Raw genomic sequence first — 25,543 nt, 5'->3', positions numbered from 1 at the left:
TCTTAATAATTAATAGTTAATAATAAATACTAATTAATGACTATTATTAATTAATTAATAATAGTTTGTAAGTATTAATTATTATTATTGCATATGAGGCCCGTTAGTTATAAGGAGGAAGAAGTGTTTTGGGTGTTGGGAGTATCATTGAAAAACAAAACAAAAAAAATATAAGATTTTCCTTTAAGAGAAGAAAAAATGAGCAACCCTTTTCCTCTTAAAGTTGCAAGATTCCTGATAAGAATTAGAGAGGAAACGGATAGACCCCAAGTTGCTCCATCAGCCTTAAAAGAGTAAACCTGTTCATGTGCTGGGCCCGGTTGAGCTTTTGCCAAAATTTGGATAGGCCTGGCCCAAAGATTGAACTCGAAACAGTGTAAAATGTTGTCTACTGCTTCTGTAGAGGCCCAGGCCCAGGCCCAGGCCCACAAGCTAGCTGCTCAGCAGCTCAGGTTCAGAATGCCTACATAACGATTGAAGGAGATTCCCTGATGATAAAAGCTCTGTTCGATGGTCGAAGAGTGTCAACGAATAGCTCAAAGGCTTCCTCAAAAGGATCAAGTTGGTTCACGTCCACCGGGAAGCGGGAAGGGAACTCCGCCACTGACTGGTTGACGAACAAAGGACAACTTCAAGAGGAGAGCTACCTCCATGAGGTTCCCTGTGATTTAAGATTCATAGCTTTCTTGGATATGGCGGGGAGGGCTATGTCGCGCCTCTGTTAAGCTCTCTTCCATTGTATCAAAGAAAGAAAGCTCGAAGTCTGAACTGCTGTTGGTGATTACAACGAACTGGTGAGTCCTAATTCTTCTTATTCTTCTTCAGATTGGCGAACACTAGCACTGGCTGTGATTTATTTTCAACTTTCAAAGATTAAAGTTGGATTACGAACTTCTTGAATGTGAGACCCCCCTCCCCCAAATATCGTTTAGTTTTTGGAACCAACAGGATACGATGTCAAACACAAATCATTGGTTACGATGTTTTTCTTCTACGGTAGTTGGCTCTGGTTTGGATTTGTGTTGCACTATTGTTTGAAGTTTCTATGGACAAATTTGATATGTTTCTGCCTTTTCTTTTCAGTATAGGTTGGAAATGGATTCTTCTATTTTGTAGAAAATTCTATGAAAAGTGAAGAGAAGGATAGTTCCTGCTTGTGAACTTCACTTTGTCTTCTTAACATGTTATGCTTGCTTAACGTTTGATTTATCCAACCATTTCTCCGTTTCTATCCATGTTCCTTGTCATTTCAAGATTTTTTCCTTTTATTTTTAAATTTCTTTTGGTCGTTTATTTTTATTATCATAATTTGGAACATTGGTTCTGTTTTGTTGTCTATTTATATGGTCAATTTCAATATCTTTGATTGACTGGAGAATAAAGTGGTAGTAAACATGGAAATTCTATTTGTGTTTTGATAGATTTCACTCGCTACGAAGTTCCCTATATTAGCTTGGTTGAAAACATGGAAATTCTATTTATGTTTTGATAGATTTCACTTGTTACAAAGTCCCCTATATTAGCTTGGTTGTAAACATGGAAATTCTATTTATTTGTGTTTTGATATTTCACTTGTTACAAAGCCCCCTATATTAGCTTGGTTGTAAACATGGAAATTCTATTTGTGTTTCGATAGATTTCACTTGTTGCAAAGTCCCCTATATTAGCTTGGTTGTAAACATGGAAATTCATTGCATAAACGGATCTCTTCACCTCCCTGATCCCCGGGCTTGCATGAGAGTTGATTGGTTCAACTGCTCATTTTCTTTGTTTTTTGAATAGTGATTAGTGAACTGATCAATTAATCATGAATAGCAAATACCATTTTTCCATTTAATTGATTATATTTCTTCAACAAAAAAAAATTCTGTTTTGTCATCTCTGTATTTTACTTTATTATTATGGTAGCATCTTTCCATGAATTTTATCATCTGAATTCTGTTTTATCAAAATGAAAAGGACTTTGCTTTATTTTTTTGTTGCCTACTTGCCTTACACTGTATTTTTTTTGTTTGTCTTTGTGTTGCATAGGAACTCAAATTCAAGTCTTCAACCACAGGAACAATCAACAAGTCCTGTTATTAGACCTTTAATATATTAAATAAACCATACATAGTTACATAAAATTTCAGTTATTTGTTTTTTAATGTTATCATTATTTATGGATATGTCCATAATTTTTTATTTTTATTTTTTTAAATTTGGGGCTTACACCTTGCCTCCCATCCGCCTTTAGCCTTTTAGAACCTTGGTTCTAAGTGAATGATACTGTGAGAGGGAGAGAAATCTACCAAATTGAACAGGTGAAAAAAATGGCGGGGAGAGTACTCTTCTCGTTGCAGAATGGTGTCTGGTTATTCTCTCCTTTATCTTCTATGAATTCTAAAGGCAAACATCTCAGAAATCGGCTCCATTTCCATCGAAGTCCATTTTCTTCGCCATCATCCAAGTCAGTAATGTTTTGCAGTTGTAGAAGCCATCTTCAGAGCCAGAGTGGTGGAGAAGAATCCATTACTATTGAACCTTTCGTTCTCACCACCCCACTTTACTACGTAAACGCTCCTCCCCACATGGGAAGCGCTTATACCACCATCGCTGCTGATGCAATTGCTCGATTTCAGGTACTTTTGGTCCTCCTTCCCATAAAGAGGAAGTTTGTTGGTTTGGATTGTGTCTGTCACAAATGTTTCTATGGTAGTCCTTGTTTAGTTCAAATGTGGTAGCATTTTCAAATACAGATTGGAATGAAATCGATGATTGTAAAGAGTTATTGCAAATCATAGTATCTCACTGAAGCAGTTATTAATTAAGAAGACAGAAGGAAAAGAACTTTAACATTTCTTCATTTGAATACATTGTTTTTTATATTTATAACTATATTAGTGTGGATTGAAGCTTATAGATGGAATAATATGATTAGCGTTGTTTAACTACTTCTTTGATTCTTAGGATGGAATAATATGAAGTTCTTTCTTTTGAAACATGGTATGATTGTAGCTTTAAGTTTGTAAAATGTTCTCTTTTTCCAAATTAGCTTTCATTTTGGGTATTCTCTTTGAAATTCTCTCATTTATATCTGGAGCAAAATGAATGTGGACTTAACATGGATTCAATTGGGAGTATATGCTCCATGAGTAATTTCTTAGTTCTTAACTCATTTGAATTTAATAGCATCACTATGAGGTATAAACATAGATATCCAATATTTTCACTTAACCTGCTTACGAAAGCGGATAAAATGAATACAAAACCCATAAAAAATGCTGATAACTCCAAATTTTGATAATTTCTGCATTCACTGTGTACAAGATCTATTTTGTTTATTTTATTTTATTTTGATTTCTTATGCCAGAGACTGTTGGGGAAGAAGGTTATATTTGTCACTGGCACGGATGAACACGGTGAGAAAATTGCTACTGCCGCCACTGCCTGTGGTGCCAGCCCAAGTGAACACTGTGATACCATTTCTCATGCTTACAAGATGCTTTGGAAGGATGTACATCTCCTACTATAGAAACTTTTGTCTCAATTCACATCATTTTTTAAGGCTGTGTTTGGTTTGAAGGAAAAAGGTAGGGAAACCTCTACAAGGTTTGTATTAGGTTTCCCTACCTTTCCCTTCCTTACCTTTTCTTCAAACCAAGCACAGGTTAAAGCTCAACTTCTATGCCAGTATACAATGGAAGTATGATTTATTTCCTTTTGGTTGTAGCTAGACGTATCTTATGACAAGTTCATTCGAACAACTGATCCAAGTCATGAAGCAATTGTCAAGGAATTTTACTCTAGAGTCCTCGGCAATGGTGACATTTACCGAGCTGATTACGAGGGCCTTTATTGTATCAACTGTGAGGAGTATAAGGTGGATGGTACTTTTTAATTGAACATAAGAATTTTAATTGCGATTCATCAATCTCTTGAATCCAAATGCATTTCATGACCATGCTGATGATCTAGCATAGAATAGAAGTTCATGCGAGGGTGAACCCATCATTCAATGCATTCTATTTAGGAATTCTGCTAAGGAAAAAGAGATGTTGACCTCATCAATGATTTTAACTGTCTTTTTTCTCTTCCTGAATCATTTTTCTATGAAACTTTTGAGTTGTGTGGAAGAATGTTTTGGATTGGTAGGTAAGAAAAAAACCATCGAATAAAAATGGTAAGAAAACTATCGAATTAGTTGGATATTTATGGAGATATCATTTGTAGGGGGCTAATCAAATACTGAATTTCATATATTGATAACAAGTGTCGAGTTTCACCTCTTGTCTGCCTTCTATAAGTGCTGAGATGTACTTGGTTATAACTGCCTTTATGGTAAATCTGCCATTGATAGTTGCATTTTCATGCACTCTCTACTCATTTTTATCATTTCATCGTGCATCCCTTTAACTGTTTCTAGTTATTTTCAAAGAAATTAACTTTTTATAATTACAAGAACTTGGTAATCTACTTCATTATTTTTATTGGAGGATGGAGTTTTGTTTATATTTGCATTGTGGTAATCATCATCATTATTTACAATTTTCCTTTGCTCTGGTTAAAACTGTTAGGATGAGAAGGAACTACTTGATAACAACTGTTGCCCAATACACCTCAAACCTTGTGTTCAACGAAAGGAGGACAATTATTTTTTTGCTTTGTCAAAGTATCAAAAGTCATTGGAAGAGGTTTTGGCACACAACCCAGACTTCGTACAGCCTTCTTTTCGCTTGAATGAGGTGAGGCTGCAGGTTCCACCTTTTATATATATATTATATTTTGTGTTTTTTCAATTTAAAGTTCTAGAGTAACTGCTAAAAGAGAAATTATGAGTTTTATTTTGGGGTTATATTAAGGTCCATTACTTGGTGTTATGGTGAAATCTTGGGCTGTCAAGCATGAGAATACGGGTTCGAGTAATTTCTTAATGGGAAACTCCTGGGCCCAATTTTAACAGGGTGATGGGATTCTTATTGTATTGGGTTTTAGTTTTAACAACCTCTTGTTGCAATTTCTTTCCCTTTTAATTTTAATAAAAATTTTGTGTTGCTGATAAAAAAAGGAACATGGCTTCGAGTCTGAGTGGCAACTTTGTGCAAAAAATGCCAGAGGTTAGGACTGTATCCAGTCCACCCCTCCCAAGACCCCAGATAACTAGGACCAACATTGGGTAATGGCCTTTTTTATTTTTATTTTGGGACTATATTCTATAAGATCTAGGTAGCATCATCACTCATTATAATTATTGCAGAAACTGAAATATTGAGCCAATATTTAATTCTGCTATATGGTTGATAGATCCATATCTTATGAGTCAGGCCTTTCAAGGTTGACCTCATGGTCTGCTTATTTGAATTTGTTTTTGAGAAAAATTTACCATCGAAGTTTACCTTGATGATCTAGGCCACTTCATAATAGACTTTTGAGCAAACTCCTTTAGATGGTTAGCATTCTATGATGCTAGATTAACTTCAACTTGCATACAGCCAAGGATAAATTTCCTTGTCTATAATTTACTCTTAAGTCTGATACCAAGTTCCAATATTTTTTTTTTCTATATCTTCTTCATAAATTATAATAACCTGGCTATATATTTTTGATCTGCTTCCATTAACAGTTTTGAATAAGTATAATGCATTCACAACCATTACATGCCATAATCTATGAGCTTGTTTTGTTGAGTCTTGTCCAAGGTTTTAATAAACAAGCTTCTATGTTCTTTTTAGGCCATAATGAGAAAATACTAACTAAATTTTTTGATACTACCTTATTCTGTTTGTCATGCCAAAACGTTTATTCTACTCAACTCAACCCAGTCTTAATCTGAAGTAATTGGTGCTATCAACATGAATCCTGTCCCACCATTGTGCCCTATCAAGAATCATGCTTTCTGGCAAATCATAAGTCCTTGAATCATTTTTTTGTATCATATAGACAATGCATTTTGTATTTGATAATTATACATGTAAAATCTTAATCTTTTTTCAAAATCTTGCTCTTTCTTTCAATAACCTTTACAAGATGCATATAACAAATGAAGGCATATTTTCCATTTCCTTTCCTTTTCTCTTGATTAATTTTTATCTGGAATCTATCTATAATCAGGATGAGGCTTTGGAATTTTGTCTGAAGTGAAGCCATCTTGGTATTGTTCTCCTCAAATAGAAGATGTTTTTGAAAACTTATGAAAATTTGACAGAGTTTTTGTTATTAAAGTTAGAAGTTTCAATAGTTTGGAGGATCAATTGTGTAACTGTTTAAAAGGAAAAAAATTCTTCTAGAGAGTGATTTGTCACTAACACTGCCATTTTCAGAGACCTGATAGAGGAAGGGCAAGAAAACATTAGCCCTAGAAATTGTTGAAATTTGACACCTTGAATTGGGGAGTGGGGTTTACCCACTAAAAGAAGGTACAGGGTAAAATAGTTGTCCCATCCCAAAAAGGTTGGACTTCACTTGATAGATTCAAAGAAACCTGACTGTTCCCCTCGAAATGAAATTGTCTTTTTACTTTATTAACAAGAAAGCTGAAAACCTTCTCTAGCTATGGCATGATGATATGTTCTGAACATTAATTCATCCACAGAAATCATTTTTGTCTGAACTTAATTAATATCTTCCATGCATATATGAATGCAAATGCATCCTTAGAAACTATTCTCTTCCAAGGTTTCTTTTCTGATGCAAACAGTTCTTCAGGTGCAAAGTTGGGTTAGAAGTGGTCTGAGAGATTTCTCCATTTCCCGGGCATCTGTGGATTGGGGCATTCCTGTACCTAATGATAATAAGCAGACTATATATGTTTGGTTTGATGCTTTACTGGGGTACAGTCTTTCTTGCAGTTACCTTCAAATATTCCTTAACCCTTCGATATTACCTATTTATGGAAATTGTTTTTGTAATCTTTTCTTTAGTAAATATGTTGTAGGAACATGCTTTTGTATGAATGCTATTGGTCACTATGTCTGCAGGGTTTTCTTTCATTTCCTTTCTTTCTTTAAAGAAGCAATAACAAGAAATCTCATAGAGGTGTATATTTGTATGTCATTGTCCATATGTCTGCACTTTTTTTACATGATGAATGCATTCTTCCATGTGAAGCATCTGTCTTGTGTACAATTTTGTTCTTTCATCTGGCTATTTGGATGTACAAACAGGTGATGTAGAATAAGGTGAGGTTTCTACAAATTTAGTGGTGGGCTTTTTGGGGTGAAGGAGGGGCTTTGGGTGATTCAGGATGAAGAATAGGGATGGAGAAGCATGTGGACAGCTTGTTATCCACAAAAGAATGAACCAAAATTAGAAATAAAGATAAGAGCTCTTGCTGTAATGACAAACAACAAAGAGACAGCCACTTGGAGAATAAATAGTTGAGAGAGAAGAAAAAGAAAAAAAAAATTCCTGGAAACAACCGTAATTCACTAAACCAAACTTTATTTACTCTATTTATGAACTCATCATAAGAACTCGGATGTCCCTTCAGGCTCCAATTTGAACTCAAAAGTTGACCCAAGACAACTTTCAGTGCTTTAAAACAAAACAAACCCATGGGTAACCCATAAGGACACTCAAATAAGGACTCTTAACTCTTAAAGTAACTCTAATAATGCATTCCTAATCCAACTAAAACTAACTTAATGTAAAGAAACACGAAATTACTACAAATGGTAGATCACAATTTTACTAATAGTAATGGGACTGTAAGGAGGGTGAGTAACCCTTGAGATTATTTTTTGATCAGCAAATAAACTTTATTTATTAAAATGAAGTAAGTTTACAATTGTTTTACTGAAGAGTTGCCCAAATTACAAGGAAGCAAAAGCTTTCAACTACATAGGCCATCTAGTTTCTTTTTCACTGCATCAGTTACAGCTTTACCCAAAATAAGGTTGGTCTATCTGCCCCCTGTTTTGCTAAAGCATCTGCCATTCCGTTTGCTGTTCTTCTTACCCATTCAAACTTTGCATTAACCTTTCTTGCAAGATGATTAATCTCCCTGAATGCAAACCTGTATTTCCAGGGTGCTGACTGTATTTTCTTTGCCCAAGAAATCACCAAAAGAGCATCTCCTTCCACTTCCAATTCTCTAACTTCTAGCTGTGGGGCTATTTTTAAACCTTGCAGCAGGGTCATAATCCTTGATGGTTCCTGATAACTCTCCTCCTATGCCTGCCCTTCCTGGATTGCCAAAAGAGCTACCATCAAAATTTAATTTCAGCCTATTTACCTCTGGTGGTTTCCAAAAAAGTATGACTGTGGTCCTGTACTTAGAGTGGAAGGGGATTTGTACAGTGGTGGGCTGGTTATGCAAAAACAGGACAGGTTCATGGAATATAAATATACAGTGGTCAGTGAGGTGAGGGAAATTGAAGGCTTGACAGAAGAACTGAGATCTATCTATAAATGAGCTCCAGTATTGGCCAATGGGCTGGCAGATAATCTAGCTAGACAAAGTGCTAATGGGAATTAGTTGTACCAGGGTTTGATGCTGTTAGTGTCGACAGTACAGGGGTATTTTAGTCTTTTGGTTTATCTAGTTGAAAGTGAAAGGTCTTCTTTATTCAGGTTTAAGTTATATGTCCCATCACTTATTAGGGACAATACTGTCTTTTTCTAAATACAAAGTGGGTCGGCTAGAGTGATTAACTTTTCCTTTACTGCCGAACCCTTCTTTTCTTCTTCTTCTTCTCCTTCTTCTCCTTCTTCTTCTTCTTCTTCTTCTTCTTCTTCTTCATACTTCAAATCTGAACTGAATAAGATTGTTTTTTATATAGTATCAGAGCGAATATAACAAGTTCAGATCTGCTCATTTTTTTTTTCTGATTTACCCAGTTTTTTTTTTCTTTTTTCATCCTTTTCTCTAGGGTTTCACAGATTTCTCAAGAACCACTAGGAGATTAAGGGAAAGGCTGCAAAGGAGTGATCGTTTTTCTTTGTAGGAGGCCTTCATGCCTCCGGTTTGTGGTGTGGTGGTTGTTTGTGGTGATTGGTAGGAAGCTCTCTATTCGATGGTACGAAGAGAGCAGGTTCGGGTGGAGAAGTGTTTAGTCGAGTACAGGTTGGTTTTGTAGTGTGCAGTATAGGTGTTTGATGTGATGGCTGATTGATTACAGCTCTTGTATTAGGTGTGTGATGTGTATTTGAAGAAGTCGGTGGTGCTGAAAGTGAGTTGGGGTTTTGTGGTGGTGCATGGAGTTGTGCTGAATAGTTGAAGGTGAATACTTTGTTTATAACAGTATTTTTTTTTTGTTAAGTGAGGCGAATTAGTTAAGATGGCATCAATTGGAGATGGGAATGATAGTAAAACAGGTGTTATGATTTCTACAGATTACCTAAATGTTCAAATGACATATATTAAGTTGAATGGTGAGAATTATGTGCCGTGGGCCAAATATGTGGAGGTGTTTTTAAAGGCCAAGAAAAAGGTAAAACATGTGAGAGAGGAGAAACCCTCCTCTGATTCTCTAGGGTTCAGTGATTGGGAACAGAAGGATGCACAAATCATGACCTGATTGTGGAATAGCATGGAACCTAAAATCAGTGTGAATTTTATGTTCCTAGATACAACTAAAGAAATCTGGGACCATGCTAAGAAACTTTACTCTGGCCAAGATAATACTACTAGGGCATATCAGTTGTACCAAGAGTACTTTAATCTGAAGCAAGGTAACCAAAGCTTGGAGGAATACTATGCAAGCATGAGGAATATCAGAAATGAGCTTAATGTATATCATCCTCCGACTCCGTATGTTCAGGTTCAACAACAACAATGAGAGCAACTTGATGTGACAAGGTTCCTAATGGGTCTGAAGGTTGAATATGAACCTGTTCGGGCACAAATATTGGTGGGGTCAGCTCTTCCCTCACTTGAAGAAGTGTTTGCCCGCCTTCGGAGGACATCTGTTGAGTTTACAGAGTCTTCTTCTCTCCTAGACAGATCTGGTTTTGTGGTGACTAGAGGGGGAGGTCGCGAAAATAGAGGTGGAGGTGGTGGCCGTGGGTTTCCAGGAAACCGAGGTGGTTCTATGTTTAATTGTTCTAGTGGCCGCAGTGGTGGTCGAGAGTTAGGGGGAGGTCGTGGTAGAGGAAGGAGTAATGCACCTAGAAAATGCACATACTGTGGATTAGAGGGGCACACTGTTAATTTCTGCTATGATTTACATGGTCCACCCAACACTTGGGCTAATCATGCTGTGACTAGTGGTAGTGGTACAGTTAGTGGAAATCAACAAACTGATCAGACTCCCTCCACATCTACTAGTGCTTCTGGGAAGGAGATGGTGAGTGTACCACGTGAGGTATATGAGAAGTTCCTTCAGACATCCTCTCAGTAGAACACAACTACTCTTGCCCATTCAGGTATGACTTGCTTGGCTTCCAAACCTTCACACTCGATCATTGACTCTAGAGCCTCGGATCATATGTCTGGGACTTCAAACGTGTTTTCTTCTCTTTCTTAGTCTTCTACATCCCAAACAGTTACCCTTGCTAATGGTTCTACATCTCCCATTTGTGGTGTTGGTGATGTTTATCTTACCTCCTTATCTCTATCATCTGTTTTATATGTTCCCAAGTTCCCATTTAACCTTCTATCTGTTAGTAGATTAACCAAGTCACTTAATTGTTTTATAACCTTTTATCCCTCTTCTTGTGTGTTTCAGGATCTCAAGACGGGGATGAAGATTGGTGGAGGGAATGAGGCAGGTGGATTGTATTACCTTGATGATGGTGGCCAGCTAGTAGCATTTCAGTCGTCTCTTACTCCTCTCCAATGGCGCTACAGACTTGGTCATCCATATCTCAAGGCTCTAAAGTTGCTGGTTCCGTCCTTAAGTTATCTTTCATCGTCGGATTGTGAATCGTGTTAGCTTGGGAAACACCATAGAGTCTCTTTTAGTCCAAGAGTTGATAGTCGTGTCTTGAGTCATTTTTCTTTAGTTCATTATGATGTTTGGGGTCCAAATAGAGTAGTGTCCTACAATGGTTATAAGTATTTTGTAATTTTTGTTGATGACTTTTCAAGGATGACATGGCTATATCTTATGAAAGATTGCAGTGAATTGTTCTCCATTTTTAAAAAAATTTATGCTGAAATTCGTAATCAATTTGGAATTCATATTAAAATTCTTCGCTCCAATAATGCAAAAGAGTACACCTCAACACCATTTCAGCAATACTTAGAGCACCATGGAATAATTCCTCAAACTTCTTGTTTCTACACCCCACAACAAAACGGTGTGGCTGAACGCAAAAACCAACATCTACTTGAAATTGCTCAGTCCATTATGCTTAATAAGAATGTTCCAAAGCGTTTTTGGAGTGATGCTGTCCTAACCTCATGTTTCCTCATCAATCGGATGCCCATGTCTATCCTTGGAAGTTAATCCCCCTTCTCAGTTTTGTTTCCCACTTTATCTCCATTTCCTCTTGTTCCAAGAGTCTTTGGATGCATTTGTTTTGTTCAAAATTTGGGGCCTGGTTTAGACAAGTTAGATGCACGTGCTACTAAATGCATCTTCCTTGGATATTTCAAGACTTAAAAGGGTATAAATGTTATAACCCTACCTCTCAGAAGTCATTTGTGTGTTCGGATGTCACTTTCTTTAAATCAGTCCCATTTTTCTTGAGTATTGAGGTCCCTCCTCCTTCCCCCGTGGTCCCTCTTCCTGTTCCTGTTGAGGATCCCCTCCCCGTGGTTCCTGTTCCAATGGCAGATGCCCCTCCTTCGGTTCCCGTTCCTTCACCTTCCTCTCCCATACAGGTTACTACTGAGCGGCCACCAATCCGACAAGTGTATACTCACAAAAGAGCACTAACCCTGCCTCCAATTCAGTCCTCGTTGATAGATCCTGTGGTTGCACCTCCTCCTTCAGATCTTGGTCTTCCGATTGCTTTGCGGAAAGGTAAACGTAGTTGTACATTTCATCCCATCTCTCACTATGTTTCAGTTGCTCACCTTTTTGCTTCCCATCGCCATTTTATATCCTTGCTGTCCTCTGTTTCCACTCCCAAAACTGTCTAGGAAGCTCTTACCTCTCTAGGGTGGCGACAAGCTATGGAAGAGGAATTGTCTGCTTTACAACACAATAACACGTGGGAATTTACTACTCTCCCTCCTGGTAAGCATGTTGTTGGATGTAAGTGGGTCTACATAGTGAAGTATCTTCCAGATGGCAGTGTGGAACGATTAAAGGCTGGGTTAGTGGCCAAGGGCTACTCTCAGTTGTATGGTGTGGACTATATGGAGACATTTTCTCCTGTGGCTAAAATTGGCTCAGTTTAGATATTGATTTCATTAGCAGCAATGTATGACTGGCCTCCCTTGCAACTTGACATAAAAAATGCCTTCCTACATGGTAATCTAGTTGAGGAGGTATATATGGAGCAACCATCGGGGTTTGTTGCTCAGGGGGAGAATGGTAAGGTTTGTTGACTTAAAAAGGCAATTTATGGGCTGAAATAATCTCCACGTGCATGGTTTGGTAGATTCAATGAAGTAGTGAAGAATTTTGGGATGAAACAATGTCAGGTAGATCATTCCATGTTCAGCCATGACTCAAAAGATGGGAAAATCTTGCTAGTGATGTATGTGGATGATATTGTCATAACTGGGAGTGACAGTAGTGGGATTGACAGGTTGAAGAACTTCCTTCAGGATCACTTCAACACAAAAGGTCTGGGTAAGCTGAAGTACTTCTTGGGAATAGAAGTTGCAAGGTCAAGGCATGGAATTAACCTATGTCAAAGGAAATATGTCATTGACCTACTTGATGAAACAGGGCTGTTAGGTGCTAAACCAGCCGAGACACCTATGGAACCAAATGATAAGTTGAGTGTGGATGAAGGTGAGGAATTTGATGATCCTGGAAGGTACAGGAGGTTGATGGAAAAATTAAACTATCTGACTATCACATAGCCATATATATCATTTGCTGTATGGTGAGTCAGTTTATGCAACATTCTCGGATTCCTCATTGGGAAGCAGTTCTAAGAATTGTTAGGTATCTGAAGGGTGCTCCAAGTCGTGGTCTACTATACAAGAGTGGAGGAACTCTTGAGATAGAAGGATATACATATGCTGATTGGGCTGGTTTTGTATCAGACAGGAGATCAACTACAAGATACTGTACTTTTCTTGGTGGCAATCTAGTAATTTGGAAGAGCAAGAAACAAACAGTGGTGGCAAGGAGTAATGCTGAAGCTGAGTACAAGGCTATGGCTCATACTACATGTGAACTAGTATGGTTGAATAACTTGCTACAATAGATGGAATTCTCAGTTGACAAACCCATGAGATTATACTGTGATAATCAAGCTGCTGTACACATCTCTTCTAATCTAGTCTTCCATGATAGAACAAAGCATATTGAAGTCGATTGCCACTTTGTAAGAGAAAAAGTGATTAGTGGAGTGATAACTACATCTCATGTGAGCTCAGGAAACCAGTGGGCAGATCTCTTTACAAAGGGACTGTCTTGGGGCAGAGTAGATTACATATGTGACAAGCTGGGACTATATGACATATACTCTCCGGCTTGAGTGCCTTTTTGTAACTCAATCTATTCACTATAAATACAAAGTGGGTCTGAACTGAATAAGATTGTTTTTACAGATGCCTCAAGAAAGCATGCCTTAAGGACCACAACACATGGGTTGTTGTTTTTGCTTTTCTTGATCAGTAAAAGAGAATTTCATTAAGGTGGTGAGGAAAGAATACAGGTTATGAATTACAGATTATGAGTAGCCTCGGCTACCCCACTAAAACTTAAGATGCCACCTATCACTTTTGGTTTTTCATCCTTACAACTGAGCCCAAAAACACTGATCCCTGTTTGCCTAAGACGTTCAGGTGAGAAAGTTAAATGCAGGTTTCTTTCTTTTTATTTTCAGCAGTAAGGAAGAGGCAGATGAAGTCCTGGATCGAGAAACAACTAATATTAGAATGCCAAATCTCAGGCTGGGTAGATGGAATCTGCTAGTGGAGGCAATACGAGAAGTGGGGAGTAAGAGCCTTGTTTGGATTAATGTCTTTGAGATTCTTCTCCATGCCTGGAATTTGAATATGTTTTGTGCTGTGGGAAACACTTGCGGTAGCTTCAGAAGAATTGATGCCCACACATACAAGTTAAAGAATCTGGTTGCAGCAAGAATCCTGGTTGAAGTTGAGAACATACACTTGGTTCCTATGAGTGTGGCGTTAAACTTTGCAGGAGAGTGGTATGACTTGAGGTTGGTGATTGAAGGTTGCATACATACTGCTACATTGGCTTGAGGAGGATTCCGTGGTTATGCCAAATTGAACTCAGGGGTTTGATTATTTTGAAGAGGAAAAGGGGGAGTCATCTGAGTAGGAGACCAGGAGTCTGGAGGAGGAAAATAATGGGGTGTCGAATAGTATGAGAGGTCTTTAGTTGAGGAGGGACATGTGGTGGGAGATTTTAAGAAGGGGGCTGATTTCTAAAAGGTTAAAAACACCTTTCCAAGAATGAATTTGGAGCATTTTAAGAGTGGGGCCCATGTGGTTAGAAGGGAAATGGTTTTGCCTTTGGGCGGTTTCCAAGTGACAATAAAGAGGTCTTCGTATTTTAAAGGCAAGGCTTTAGGAGTGAAATATTAGGTCCATGTTAAAGGTAAAGGCGTGATGAAAGGTAAAGGGGGAGATTTGAGAGAAGAAAAAGAGGAGTTGGGCGGGTTTTAGATTTCATTGGAAGAACGTTTTAATTCCTGGCTCCTTGGAGGCTGCTGCTTCCAGTGTTAGAGTAAAAGGGCTTTTCTTGATGATTTGTGAAGCTGAATCGCATCCTAAGGAGCTTCTTCAATGTGAGTTGGGTGAGGTTACGTCCAATGCTCTACAACTTGAACCAGTTGAAGGTATGCAAGGTCAGAGCCCTGCTTCTTTTTCTGAGTTGAGATAGGAGAGTAGGGGTTTTGTTGCTGGTTATTAGGAGGGATTTTCAGAGAGGGAGTCGGGAGAAGGGGCTGTGAGTGAATTTAGGGTGTGGAAGTGGTGGAAGAGGGGGTGAATGATAAGACCAAGGACTGGGAGGAGGGAGGCGATAAGGAAGGAGGCAGCTTAGAAGAAGGTGAAGGTGTGGGTGAGAAGGTGAATGACTTAAAAAATTTAAATCAAGATGCTCTTCTTGGGAATGATTCCAATTATTTGGTATCTGAAGTGGTTGTTGAAAGACTAGGAGTTGATTTGGGCTGAAAGGGCAAAGATACTAGTTTGGCTAGAAGCGGTGATGTTTTGGAGACTCCAAAGAAGTCCAGAGCTTCAAGCAAGCTCAATGTTGTTCATGTTATGAAGGTCTTTTCAAGGTTAAAAGATGGTCTGGTGGGAGTTGGGCCGACCAATAAGTATAAAAGGATCTATAAAAGAAGAGGGGTAAAACTCAGAACTCAGAGTCTTGAGAAACCTTGTACAGAATTTTCACTTTTATCCGAAGGGGCTGGAAAGTTGCATTCCTCCGGTTGATTCTTAATGGGAGGAGTCGACAAAGTCTGACTTGTCAGAGAAAGCTAGTAGGGATGGAACTGTTTTGGAAGAGGTTTCTGTTGAGGTGATGCCGGAGGAAAGGGAAATGAAGAAAGGAAGAGTGGACTTGAAGACTAGTTGATAAATAGGTGGAAATTGGCAAGTCTTTAGGCTTGTTTTTCTTAGGAGGAGAAAGCTTTGCTAGAAGAACTTTTGAATTGTTCGAGAGGAAGAGGAAGGAAGAAAACTTGAGAAAGGCTTCTGAAGCATTAGGGGGAGAAATTTGGGATGAAGGAGGCCTGGAAGAGTTTGGTGAGGTGGAAGATTGATTTGAGCCTATTAGTTGCTTTGTTGGCATTGCAGTTGGTGTGCAAGAGTGGTTTCATATACTGTTTTCTCTTCCCGTTTTCCCATTCTAGGCGGTTAGTAGGAGTTGCTGGGTTTGGGGGTGTTAACACGTGACCTGCCATTAGGTTGCATTCAGTATTTTCTTTTTAAATAAAATTTTCTTGTTACTTATCAATGTGTATATACATACATACATACATACATACATATACATATATATATATATAAATATATATAAAATATGTATGTGTTTGTAAAATAAAATAAAACAAGGCATGCCATGTCAGCAGTCTCAGCTACTACCAAAGCAGTGGAGCTGAAATGGAGCGAAGTGAGCAGAAGTGTGAAGTGCAAAGTGATGAGAGATTATTCTGCCTTGCCGCAAGATGGAGAGAGGAAATGGTGATTGAAGCAAAGAAGCTACTACTGAAGGAAAATACAAAGGACAAATCTCGTTGAAAATCAGGGAAGCAGGAAGATCAAGTATTTACCTAATTGGCGAAGCTACACAATGGCTGAAAGGATTTATCGATGGGGTGGTGCTCTCTGTCAAGAAAATGGCTTGGAAGAGCTCTCTGGAAATGAACAGAAGGAGATACCAGGTCGAGCTGCGATGTAATCAAAAGGGGTGGTTTGTGGCAGTTTCAGAATTTTATGGTAATAATAAGCAGCAACTAGTCTGCTTCCTAGAAGGGAAGAGGGGTCGGGGAAGGATGATGGTGGGGGAAAAGCTAAAGGGCTTTCTGTTAAAGAAGGAAGAGGATGGTTTGAGGCAATGCTGCATAGAATGGAAGGGCTCAAGAATACTCAAAGAAAAGTCGATAGAAATCTTGAGCATCACTGGGACCAGCAAAGAAGGGTCAATGGAAGGCATGCAAGTGGAAAAGGTGCAAGATTTTGCACTAATGAAATCCAACAGAATACAGAAGCTGTTCTTACAGGAAAACAAAGATGGTAAGGAAAAATCTTTGGTATGGAAAGAAGAGATGGGGGTGAATGACTGGGGAGTTATCGTGGAAGAAATTAAGAAGAAACTCAAAGTTGATGTTGAAGTCTCTGTTTTTCCTTTTGACGACAGGTGCTCCCTTCTGACTGGCATAGATAAAGCGGTGGACATTTTCACTGTTGAATCTGAACTGGGTGTAACCTTTGTCTGGAGCTGGACTACATCCTGTAATAGCAAGGAATTGAGGGATGGTCCCTTTGCTATCAAATTGGTGGGACTTCCCTTTAATCTCTGGAAGAAGTCCTCGTTTGAGAAGATCACTGCCATGCTTGGAGGTTTTCTTATATCCTCTGTTACTTCCAATCTCCGTGTAGTAGAGCTGACGATTGCTGAAGTGTGGGTGTTGACAGAACATGAAGTGTCTCTCTGGAGTGAGAGTCGAAAGGTTGAAGAAGGTGATGAGCTGGCACGAGATGAACCACGTGGTGATAGAAAAGAAAAAATGAATGTGAATTGTTTGAGCATCAGCTGTGAATACCCCTATGTACAATGGCTTGTTGTACATGTTTATTGTCTTTTGTTATTGAAATTATGCTTTACCATTTCTCAAAAATACCAGTATCTCTATTACCAAAGATTTTGAAATTTGTATAGGAATTGGAAAACTGATTTATTTCTCCATGGATTCTTTCCTTTATTTTGTTCTATATCATTCTCCCTTGATTCAAAAGAACTCATACTTGAGTTTTGAAGTGGCAGACAATCAAGAACTGTTTCAAATCATGAGCTCTAAACTTGGTAATAAGAATTGCAAGGATGAAAAAATTAGCAATATAAAAGATCATCTCTTTATCTTTATGAATCACCATATCAGTGTGCTGAAGCCTTGGGAAAAATCAGAGGCAAGGGTGTTCTGTAGATTGACTAGTGATACAAGCAAGCTACTAAGGCAGTTTGAAGAGATTAAAATTGAGAAGTTCTATAGAAAAGCAAACAAAGCATCTGACCATATGGAAAATTTGGGTCGCTCCTTCAGAAATGAAACATAGTGGTGGCCAGACGTTCCGGAATCCTTAAGGCAGATCCTGAAAGACAATATGGAAGGCAGATCGTGGCAGCGTGTTGATTGGTATTAGTTGGAGTCTTATTTTTAGTACAAAGGTGGGGGGAGGTAAACTCTCTTAACTCCCCCCAAAAAGATACAACATTACAATATAGCCCAAAGTAACTGATCTCTTCCCACCCCTTGTTTAGCAAGTGCATCTGCAAATGAATTGGCACATCTTTTGACCCATTGCATTCTCACATCCATACCCTGAGTTAGCCACACGAAGTGTCTTCGTTCATTAATGTATGTCCATAATCCATCATCTTCCTTCCCTAACCAATTTATTACCACCTTAGAATCTCCCTCAATGATCAGCTTGCTAACACTTGGCTCCTTAGCTCTTTTCACACCTTCCATCAAAGCCATAATTTCTGCACGCAATGAGTCCCCCACCCCAATTGGTCTTGAGAACGCTATGGCAGAACCTTCCTTTGTCCTTAAAACTCCACCAATCCTTGATGGACCAGGGTTACCTTTACTGCTTCCATCAAAGTTTAGCTTAAAAAAATCTGCATAAGGTGGAGACTGTAGAGGTTGAGCAACACTTCTGCTTGGAGCAGATGTTGCCACTTTCCCAGTAGAAAGTCCTTTCTTTCTTTGTACCCTTTGTTAGGTACAACCTGTGTTCTGGGATAGGGATGGAAAAGCAAATAGATAGCTTGCTATTCACCAAAGAATGAGCAAGATATTAGGAAGAAAGAGAACTCTTGCTGCTAGGATAAACTGCAAAGAGATAGATCACTTAGAAGAAGAAACAGGTGAGAAAGAGAAAAAAAGAGAAAATTTCCTTGCAAGAACAAGGCTTGACTAAATTAAACTTTATTTCATCTGATCAACTCTTTTTTTGTTATTATTTTTTATTTTTTTGATATTTTCTGAAGGGCTACACAACAGGGGTAGCCCATCCCTCAACCCATAAACCCCCCCAACCCAGGTGCAGGTGGGATTCGATCCCAAGTCTCCACTACGACCAGCAGGAGACCCAACCAACTCTTCATTTTTAAATCATGACTCTATTGATATACTTGATATAAGAACTCAGGTGTCCCTTTACAGACTCTAATTTGATCTCAAACACTAATTGAAAACAACTTTTAATTGCTAAAAGACCAAGGCAAACCCATAGGTAACACACAAGGACACTCAAGTAACAACTCTAGTTCTGCTTACCTAATCCTACTAAAACTAAATGCAAAGAATCCCGAAACTACTAAGGATAGTACATATCACAATTTTACTATAAATTGTAATTATTGGAATTGCTATAAATAGTAAGTCCAAAATTACCATAAATAACCACAATGATTTACTGATAATAGTAAGTTTCTCAAGACATTTCATAACTTTCTAGAAATCTGGACTATTGAGGGTCTGGACAGCAATGGAAGAATCATCTGGCACCTTCTACCTGCTTGTGTCCTATGATCAATTTAGATGGAGAGGAACTGCAGAGTTTTTGAGAACAAATCCTCTCAAATTGATGAAATTTGGTGCAATGTAACTGTAAAGATCATATCTTGGGCTAGCACTTCAGCATAACTGCCGACTCATTATTTTGTAACTATAATACTTTTGAAGTTTTATGATTCCATATATGATGTACAGTCACTCGCTGTATTGGGAGTCTCTCCCATTTATACTCAATAATAGAAGTATACTTTGCCTGTACTGAAAAAAATCTAGAATACTTAATACCTTATTCTTAAAACACCTACAACTAGAAACTAAATTTAAAACTCAATTTTTTTTAACTCAGTCTTGAAAATTTTGGAAACAGGAGTATCTAAAACCCTGTAAAAACTGCTTGGTCATGGTTGGAATGGTCCAACTGGTAGGTTTGGTCCAGGTTTGAGAACATCATTTATGATGAGTTAAGATATTTCATGTATAAATTGTGGGTTTAGGAGATAGATGATGCTGTACATGATGAGTTGTTTGGATAAAAAAACCCAGATTAATTCTAAAGAGTTGATATTGCTAATTCTAGACATCTAGATTCTAGTAATTCTTTAGGTTTTAGACATGTCTTAGAAAAGTATAAATTAATTTCCTTCTAGTTAAATTATGTCACTCCTGTGGTTTTTTTTTTTTTGTAATTTTATGCTTTATTGTGCTTGTGTAGTTATTGTGGTTTCTTTCAACATCTTTTTCTCTTTGTTGCAGATATATATCAGCATTATCAGAGAACAAAGAAAAACCTACTTTACAAGGTGCAGTCTCTTCAGGTTGGCCTGCGTCACTCCACTTAATTGGCAAGGTATGATGTCTTTGGTTCTTTTGCTATGCATGGAGAATTATGTATGTTTATATTTTCATGATTTTTTGGTGAGATCTGCTCATCTCAGGAACCTGTTCAAGGGGTTCAACCTCCTGAAATGAGAGAGAGAGAGAGAGAGAGGGAGAGTTGAAGGCAAATACTATTTATGTTTCATTATCTGTTGTAGCCCCCTTATATAGATGGTGGGCGGTACAAATATTCTAACTAACTGGCAGAACGGATAGTTGTCCTCAGATATCAGACTGGCTGATGTGGCCTGAGTGTTAACGGATGCATGGACCTGGCTCCTCTTCTTACGACCAAACACCAGCTTGATGGGAGGCTTGGGTCTAGCAGCGAAAGTCTGTAATGGGCCTGGTTCTGATTGGGCCGTTACTGGGTTCTCATCATCTCCCCCTCCTTCAGTACTACCTTGTCCTCGAGGTCGAGACCAGGGAACTGGTTCTTGAGTTGCCAGTAGGGCTCCCAGGTGGCGCGGCTGTGGGTAAGCCTGTTCACTCAACTAGTGCTTGTTGGACAACCTTCGTTCCTACCTTCACCCATCGAAAGTCAGTGATGCGCGATGGTTGAGTGATGAGCTCACCGTCTTCTGTATTCAGGGAGGCTGGGGCTGGTAATGGCCTCAGATCCAATGGCCTTTTTGAGCATAACCACATGAAATACGGGGTGCAATCTGGACGATGCTGTCAGTTCTAGGCAGTACGCGAGAGTGTCGATCATTTCCACTATCTTGAATGGGCCGAAGTATCTGGGGGCGAGCTTGGGCCACGGATGATGGGCCAGCGTGACCTGCCTGTAGGGCTGAAGCTTGAGGTAAACAAAGTCCCCAACTTGGTATTCCACGAACCTGTGCCTCCTGTCATAGTGTTGTTTCATCTTCTGCTGCGCCTTGTGGAGATTATCCAGGAGTAACCTTAGGATGTCATCGCGGACCATCAGTTGGGCTTCGATTGTTGCCACAACAGTGGATCCGGGTTCATAAAGTGGGATGGCTGGGGGATCACAGCCATAGAGGGCCTTAAAGGGGGTCATCCCAGCAGTAGATTGAAAGGTGGAATTATAGTAGTATTCGGCTCAAGGAAGCCAGTCAGCCCACTGCCTTGGTTTTCCACTAGTGAAACACCGGAGATATGTCTCCAAACACCTGTTCACCACCTCCGTTTGACTGTTGGACTGGGGTGGTAGCTGGTAGATTGACTCAGCTCGGTCCCCTGTAGCCAAAAGTACTCCTTCCAGAACTGACTGAGAAAGGTGGGATCTCGATCCAAAACAATGGCCCAGGGGGTCCATGGAGTTTTGCAACCTCTCTTACAGATGTGCTTGCCACCATGGCAGCGGTTTAGGGGTGGGGCAGTGTTGAGAAATGGGCATATTTGCTCAGACGGTCGACTACGACCAAGATGACAGGCTTTCCCCGTGACTTCGGCAGCCCAGTAATGAATTCCATAGAGGCTTCTTCCCAAACCAGCTCTGGAATTTTTAGGGGCTGCAATAGGCCAGGTGGTGCTTGAGAACTGTATTTGTGCTGCTGACAAATACAGCAAGAGGCCACATACTGCTGGACCCTTTTCTTCATACCGGCCCAATAATAGTGAGAGGCGAGCCTCTTGTAGGTCCGCATGACTCTTGAGTGTCCCCCTTGGGCTGAATCATGGAAGAGCTGGAGCAGGGCTGTTATGTGGGCTGAGGTGGATAGGATTACAAACCACCCTTTGAAAAACAAATCTGGGCCCACTAGTTTACATCCATTAGTGTTAACGGGACTCTGCTGGCATTTAATCCTCCATGGCTCTAGCAATTCTGATTCTCGAGCTTCCTTTCTAATGGTCTTGAAGAGGGGGTACATGGGCTGGGAGACTACTAGTTGGTTCATTTCCGCCACCCGTGAGAGGGCATCTGTCGCCTTGTTTGTCGGGCTAGGTTTGTGTTCTATGGCGTAATCATAGCCGAGCAATTTAGAGATCCATTTTTGCTGGTCCGTGGTGTGAACCCTCTGTTCTAACAAGTACTTGAGACTTCCTTGATCAGTTCGTATGATGAATCACTGGCCCAGGAGGTAGTCCTGCCATTTCTGAACCGCCAATACAATGGCCTTGAGCTCCTTAATATAAGTAGATTGGGCCTGGCCATGGGCCTAAAGTGCCTTGCTGAAATAAGAGATGGGTTGCCCCCTTTGCATCAGTACGACTCCCAATCCTGTCCTGGACGTGTCACATTCCAACACGAAGGTATCATTGAAGTTGGGAAGGGCCAGAATTGGGGGTGTGGATACTGCCTTCTTCAAGGCTTCAAAGGCCTGTTGGGCTTCGGGTGTCCATGTAAAAGAGTCCTTCCTCAATAGCTGTGTGAGTAGGCTTGCTAAGCGGCTGTTGAAAGGATGAGAGATCCATCATATGGACGCCCGAAGATTGCGGAATTAGGGGGCGAAACTGAACCAGATCTGAACCAAAAGGTGTAGGAGAGGATTATACCTTGATACGGAGAAGTAGTATCTCCCAACGAAGGTGTTCACGCCCAAGGAAGGATCCAAAAACTGCTCCCACTGAAGATGGCGCCGTGCAGGATGGAGCAGAATCAGCAGTGTTCTTCTCCAAGAACTCTGTCATTCGCAAGGATCAGCAGGATGGCACGTGAGCACAGCTTCCTATCAATTCTTCCTCCAAGAACTGATGTCAAGATCCAATCTTGACTTCTCCCACAACTGGAGATCGAACTGGCAAACAGGGCAGCAAGAACAGGGAGGCGGCAAGAGAGTATTCGCAGGGTGCAGAATTCTCTCTTCTTGTGATTTCAGCACTGAAGAAAATCTGATTGGATGTTCCCTAAAGGCTGCCGCCCCCTCCTTCTTTTGTTGATCTAAAGGATCAGCTCCTAATCCCATTAGGAGCTGCTTATCCAAATCATATTTGGATCAGCCTTCTCTTCAGGTGATAAGGATAAACCCTTATCTTATCTGCAGATTAGATCAGCTTTCTCCTAATCTCATTAGGAGGTTTCTAGATCTGAATCACATTCAGATCTGGACTCTCTGAGTGGATAGGGTCAAGACCCTATCCTATCTGCTAATCCATCTCAGAATTCGCCCCTTTAATTAACTAAATAAATAGCCCAGTTCGAAATGGGCTTTAGGCCCATTAAGCTTATGTGCTCACTTAACCTTCCTAACTGCTGCCCAGTTGGGCTTCCTTGTATGGCGTGGGACCCAAGCATTGATCTACACATCAGCCACATGGGTTCGGCCCAACCTTTGTTACAAGGCCTGGCCGAATACACTATTAAAGACAGTGCACCCCCTGAAACCCATCAAATGGGCTCTATGGGCCCAACACTTACCCTAAGTGGTCCCTGGGCCAAGCCACCTTGTAACACCCAGGGACTGTGGGCAGATGCAAGATTAGCCCATTAGGTATTATCCTCAATGGTCTTACACTTAACCTCTCAGCCCATAATGATCATACACTACCCGACAAGAGAGGACCTCTCCCTCGGCTGCAAGGAACAGTGTTGCACTCTCTACTTATATGGATCCCGGGAATTAAAACCTTCTTGCAAACATTTTAGAAACCATAGTATATATACTTTTATATCTCATATAAAATATATTTTGCAAAACAAATCTCAACGATTGAAATCGGCTGCCGGCAGTCTTGGTTTCCATCAGTGAGAGTGCATCCCCGATCATTACCTTTGTCCGACAAAGAGGCTGATCCTGTCACTATGATCACCCACTCAGATGAATTCTTAGACAGTCCCAACATACCCAGGTTTTGACCCCGCTAAGGATCTCACTGAATGGTATATCAAAGACAGCCCAATCCGACACCTAGTGCAGTATCATAATCGAGTCTAGGGGTCGGGTGTAACTTTCCAGTTTTGCCCATCAATCTCCAAGGTCCAGGGCAATACTGAAAATCTGGTCCAGTTCAAAGATTCAATTAATCCTACATTGTATGTGCCTAGGGTCTCACCCTGGTAGCTGAGACAGGCCACCCCAACCGACTTGGTGGCACCACAGTGTCAGCCTTGTCAGGATAGATCTCCCCAGACCGATCCACTAGCTGTGAACATTCTAAACTAACACGAGTCTCATTAAGTGTCCAGTTTAAGGGTATTACACAGAAACGTACCAAGGGAACATGAATCAAATATGCACTTTTATTCATTTATAATAAACTCATAAAGTACATCATTCTGATTGAAGCTAAGGGCATACAAAACTGTCTAACAGCTGTACCCTGCTATAAACCTCCGGTAATAGCCTGTTAAGCCCAGGAATCCCCTTAGAGCCTTCACTGATTGCGGTGTGGACCATTCTTGCATGCACCTGATTTTCTTTGGGTCTGCCTTCACTAGCCCTGTAGAAACTATATGTCCGAGATAATGGACCTGGGTTTGTCCAAAGGTGCATTTGGACCTCTTGGCGAAGAACTGGTTTGTCTTGAGGATCTCCAAGGCTGTAGTCAAGTACCTGAGATGAGAATCCCAATCCTGGCTGTATACAAGTATATCGTCAAAGAAGACCAGAATAAACCGTCGTAAGTACGGGCAGAATAGATCATTCATAACAGCTTGAAAAGTGGAGGGGGTATTCGTCAACCCGAATGGCACAACAGTGAACTCATAATGTCCGTTGTGTGTTCGGAAAGCTGTCTTGTGCACATCATCTTGGTGAACTTTTATCTGATGGTAGCTGGACCTCAGGTCCATTTTGGAGAATATCTTGGCCTGGCCCAACTCGTCCAGTAATTCGTTGATCATGGGGATTGGGAACCGATCCTTGACTGTGACTTGGTTCAGGGCCCTATAGTCAACACAGAATCTCCAGGACCCATCCTTTTTCTTTACCAAAAGTACTGGGGAAGAAAATGGGATGGTACTTGGTCGGATCAGCCCTTTTTCCAGAAGTTCCCCCACCTTCTTTTCTATTTCGATTTTCTGGTAATGGGGGTAGTGGTAGGGGCATACATTGATTGGGTTACTCCCGGGTAGTGTAGGGGAATTCAGTGATCCTGGCTTCGGTCTGGGGGCAGCTGAGTGGGTTCACCAAAGACTATGGTGTACTGGTCTAGAACCCCTTCAAGGGCTCTCATATCTTCTGGGCCCGACTGCTAGTCACCCTTAGTGGAGAGAGTGGGGTTCATGGGCTGTGGGTCCAATTGGAGCAAAGTGGGTTGGGCTACGGTGCTGCACAGCTTTAGGAAGGCCCAAGCCCTTTCATTTTTGGGTTCCTTGGGTTTATGACCCTGTAGATGGCAGAGTTTACCCCCCCCTCCATATAGAAATCCATTGTCATGGTGGTCCAATCATACAATGCTGGGCCTAACTACCAGGTCTGCCCCACTAAAGTCCAAGGGGTGCAGATCCAAGGTGAAAGTAATGCCCTGTATGTATATTCTTTCATCT

General features: G+C 40.2%; 1 protein-coding gene across 1 annotated transcript in view; it reads left to right on the top strand.

Annotated features, from left to right (window-relative positions):
• The first annotated feature begins 485 nt into the window (after window positions 1-485).
• The window catches only part of OVA1 (methionyl-tRNA synthetase / methionine-tRNA ligase / MetRS (cpMetRS)), a 68,800-nt gene continuing 43,742 nt past the window's right edge, over window positions 486-25,543 (top strand). Inside the window, exons 1-7 of the mRNA XM_010262277.3 lie at window positions 486-794; window positions 2,032-2,621; window positions 3,353-3,496; window positions 3,713-3,862; window positions 4,557-4,724; window positions 6,685-6,809; window positions 20,026-20,119. Of these exons, the coding sequence (XP_010260579.1) occupies window positions 2,313-2,621; window positions 3,353-3,496; window positions 3,713-3,862; window positions 4,557-4,724; window positions 6,685-6,809; window positions 20,026-20,119 (990 nt within the window). The 5' untranslated portion in view covers window positions 486-794; window positions 2,032-2,312. The remainder of the gene's footprint in view (window positions 795-2,031; window positions 2,622-3,352; window positions 3,497-3,712; window positions 3,863-4,556; window positions 4,725-6,684; window positions 6,810-20,025; window positions 20,120-25,543) is intronic.

The sequence above is a fragment of the Nelumbo nucifera genome, chromosome 7 (assembly GCF_055504915.1).
Source record: "Nelumbo nucifera cultivar China Antique chromosome 7, China Antique-T2T, whole genome shotgun sequence".
Lineage (NCBI taxonomy): Eukaryota > Viridiplantae > Streptophyta > Magnoliopsida > Proteales > Nelumbonaceae > Nelumbo > Nelumbo nucifera.
This window is presented reverse-complemented; position numbering and strand designations above follow the sequence as displayed.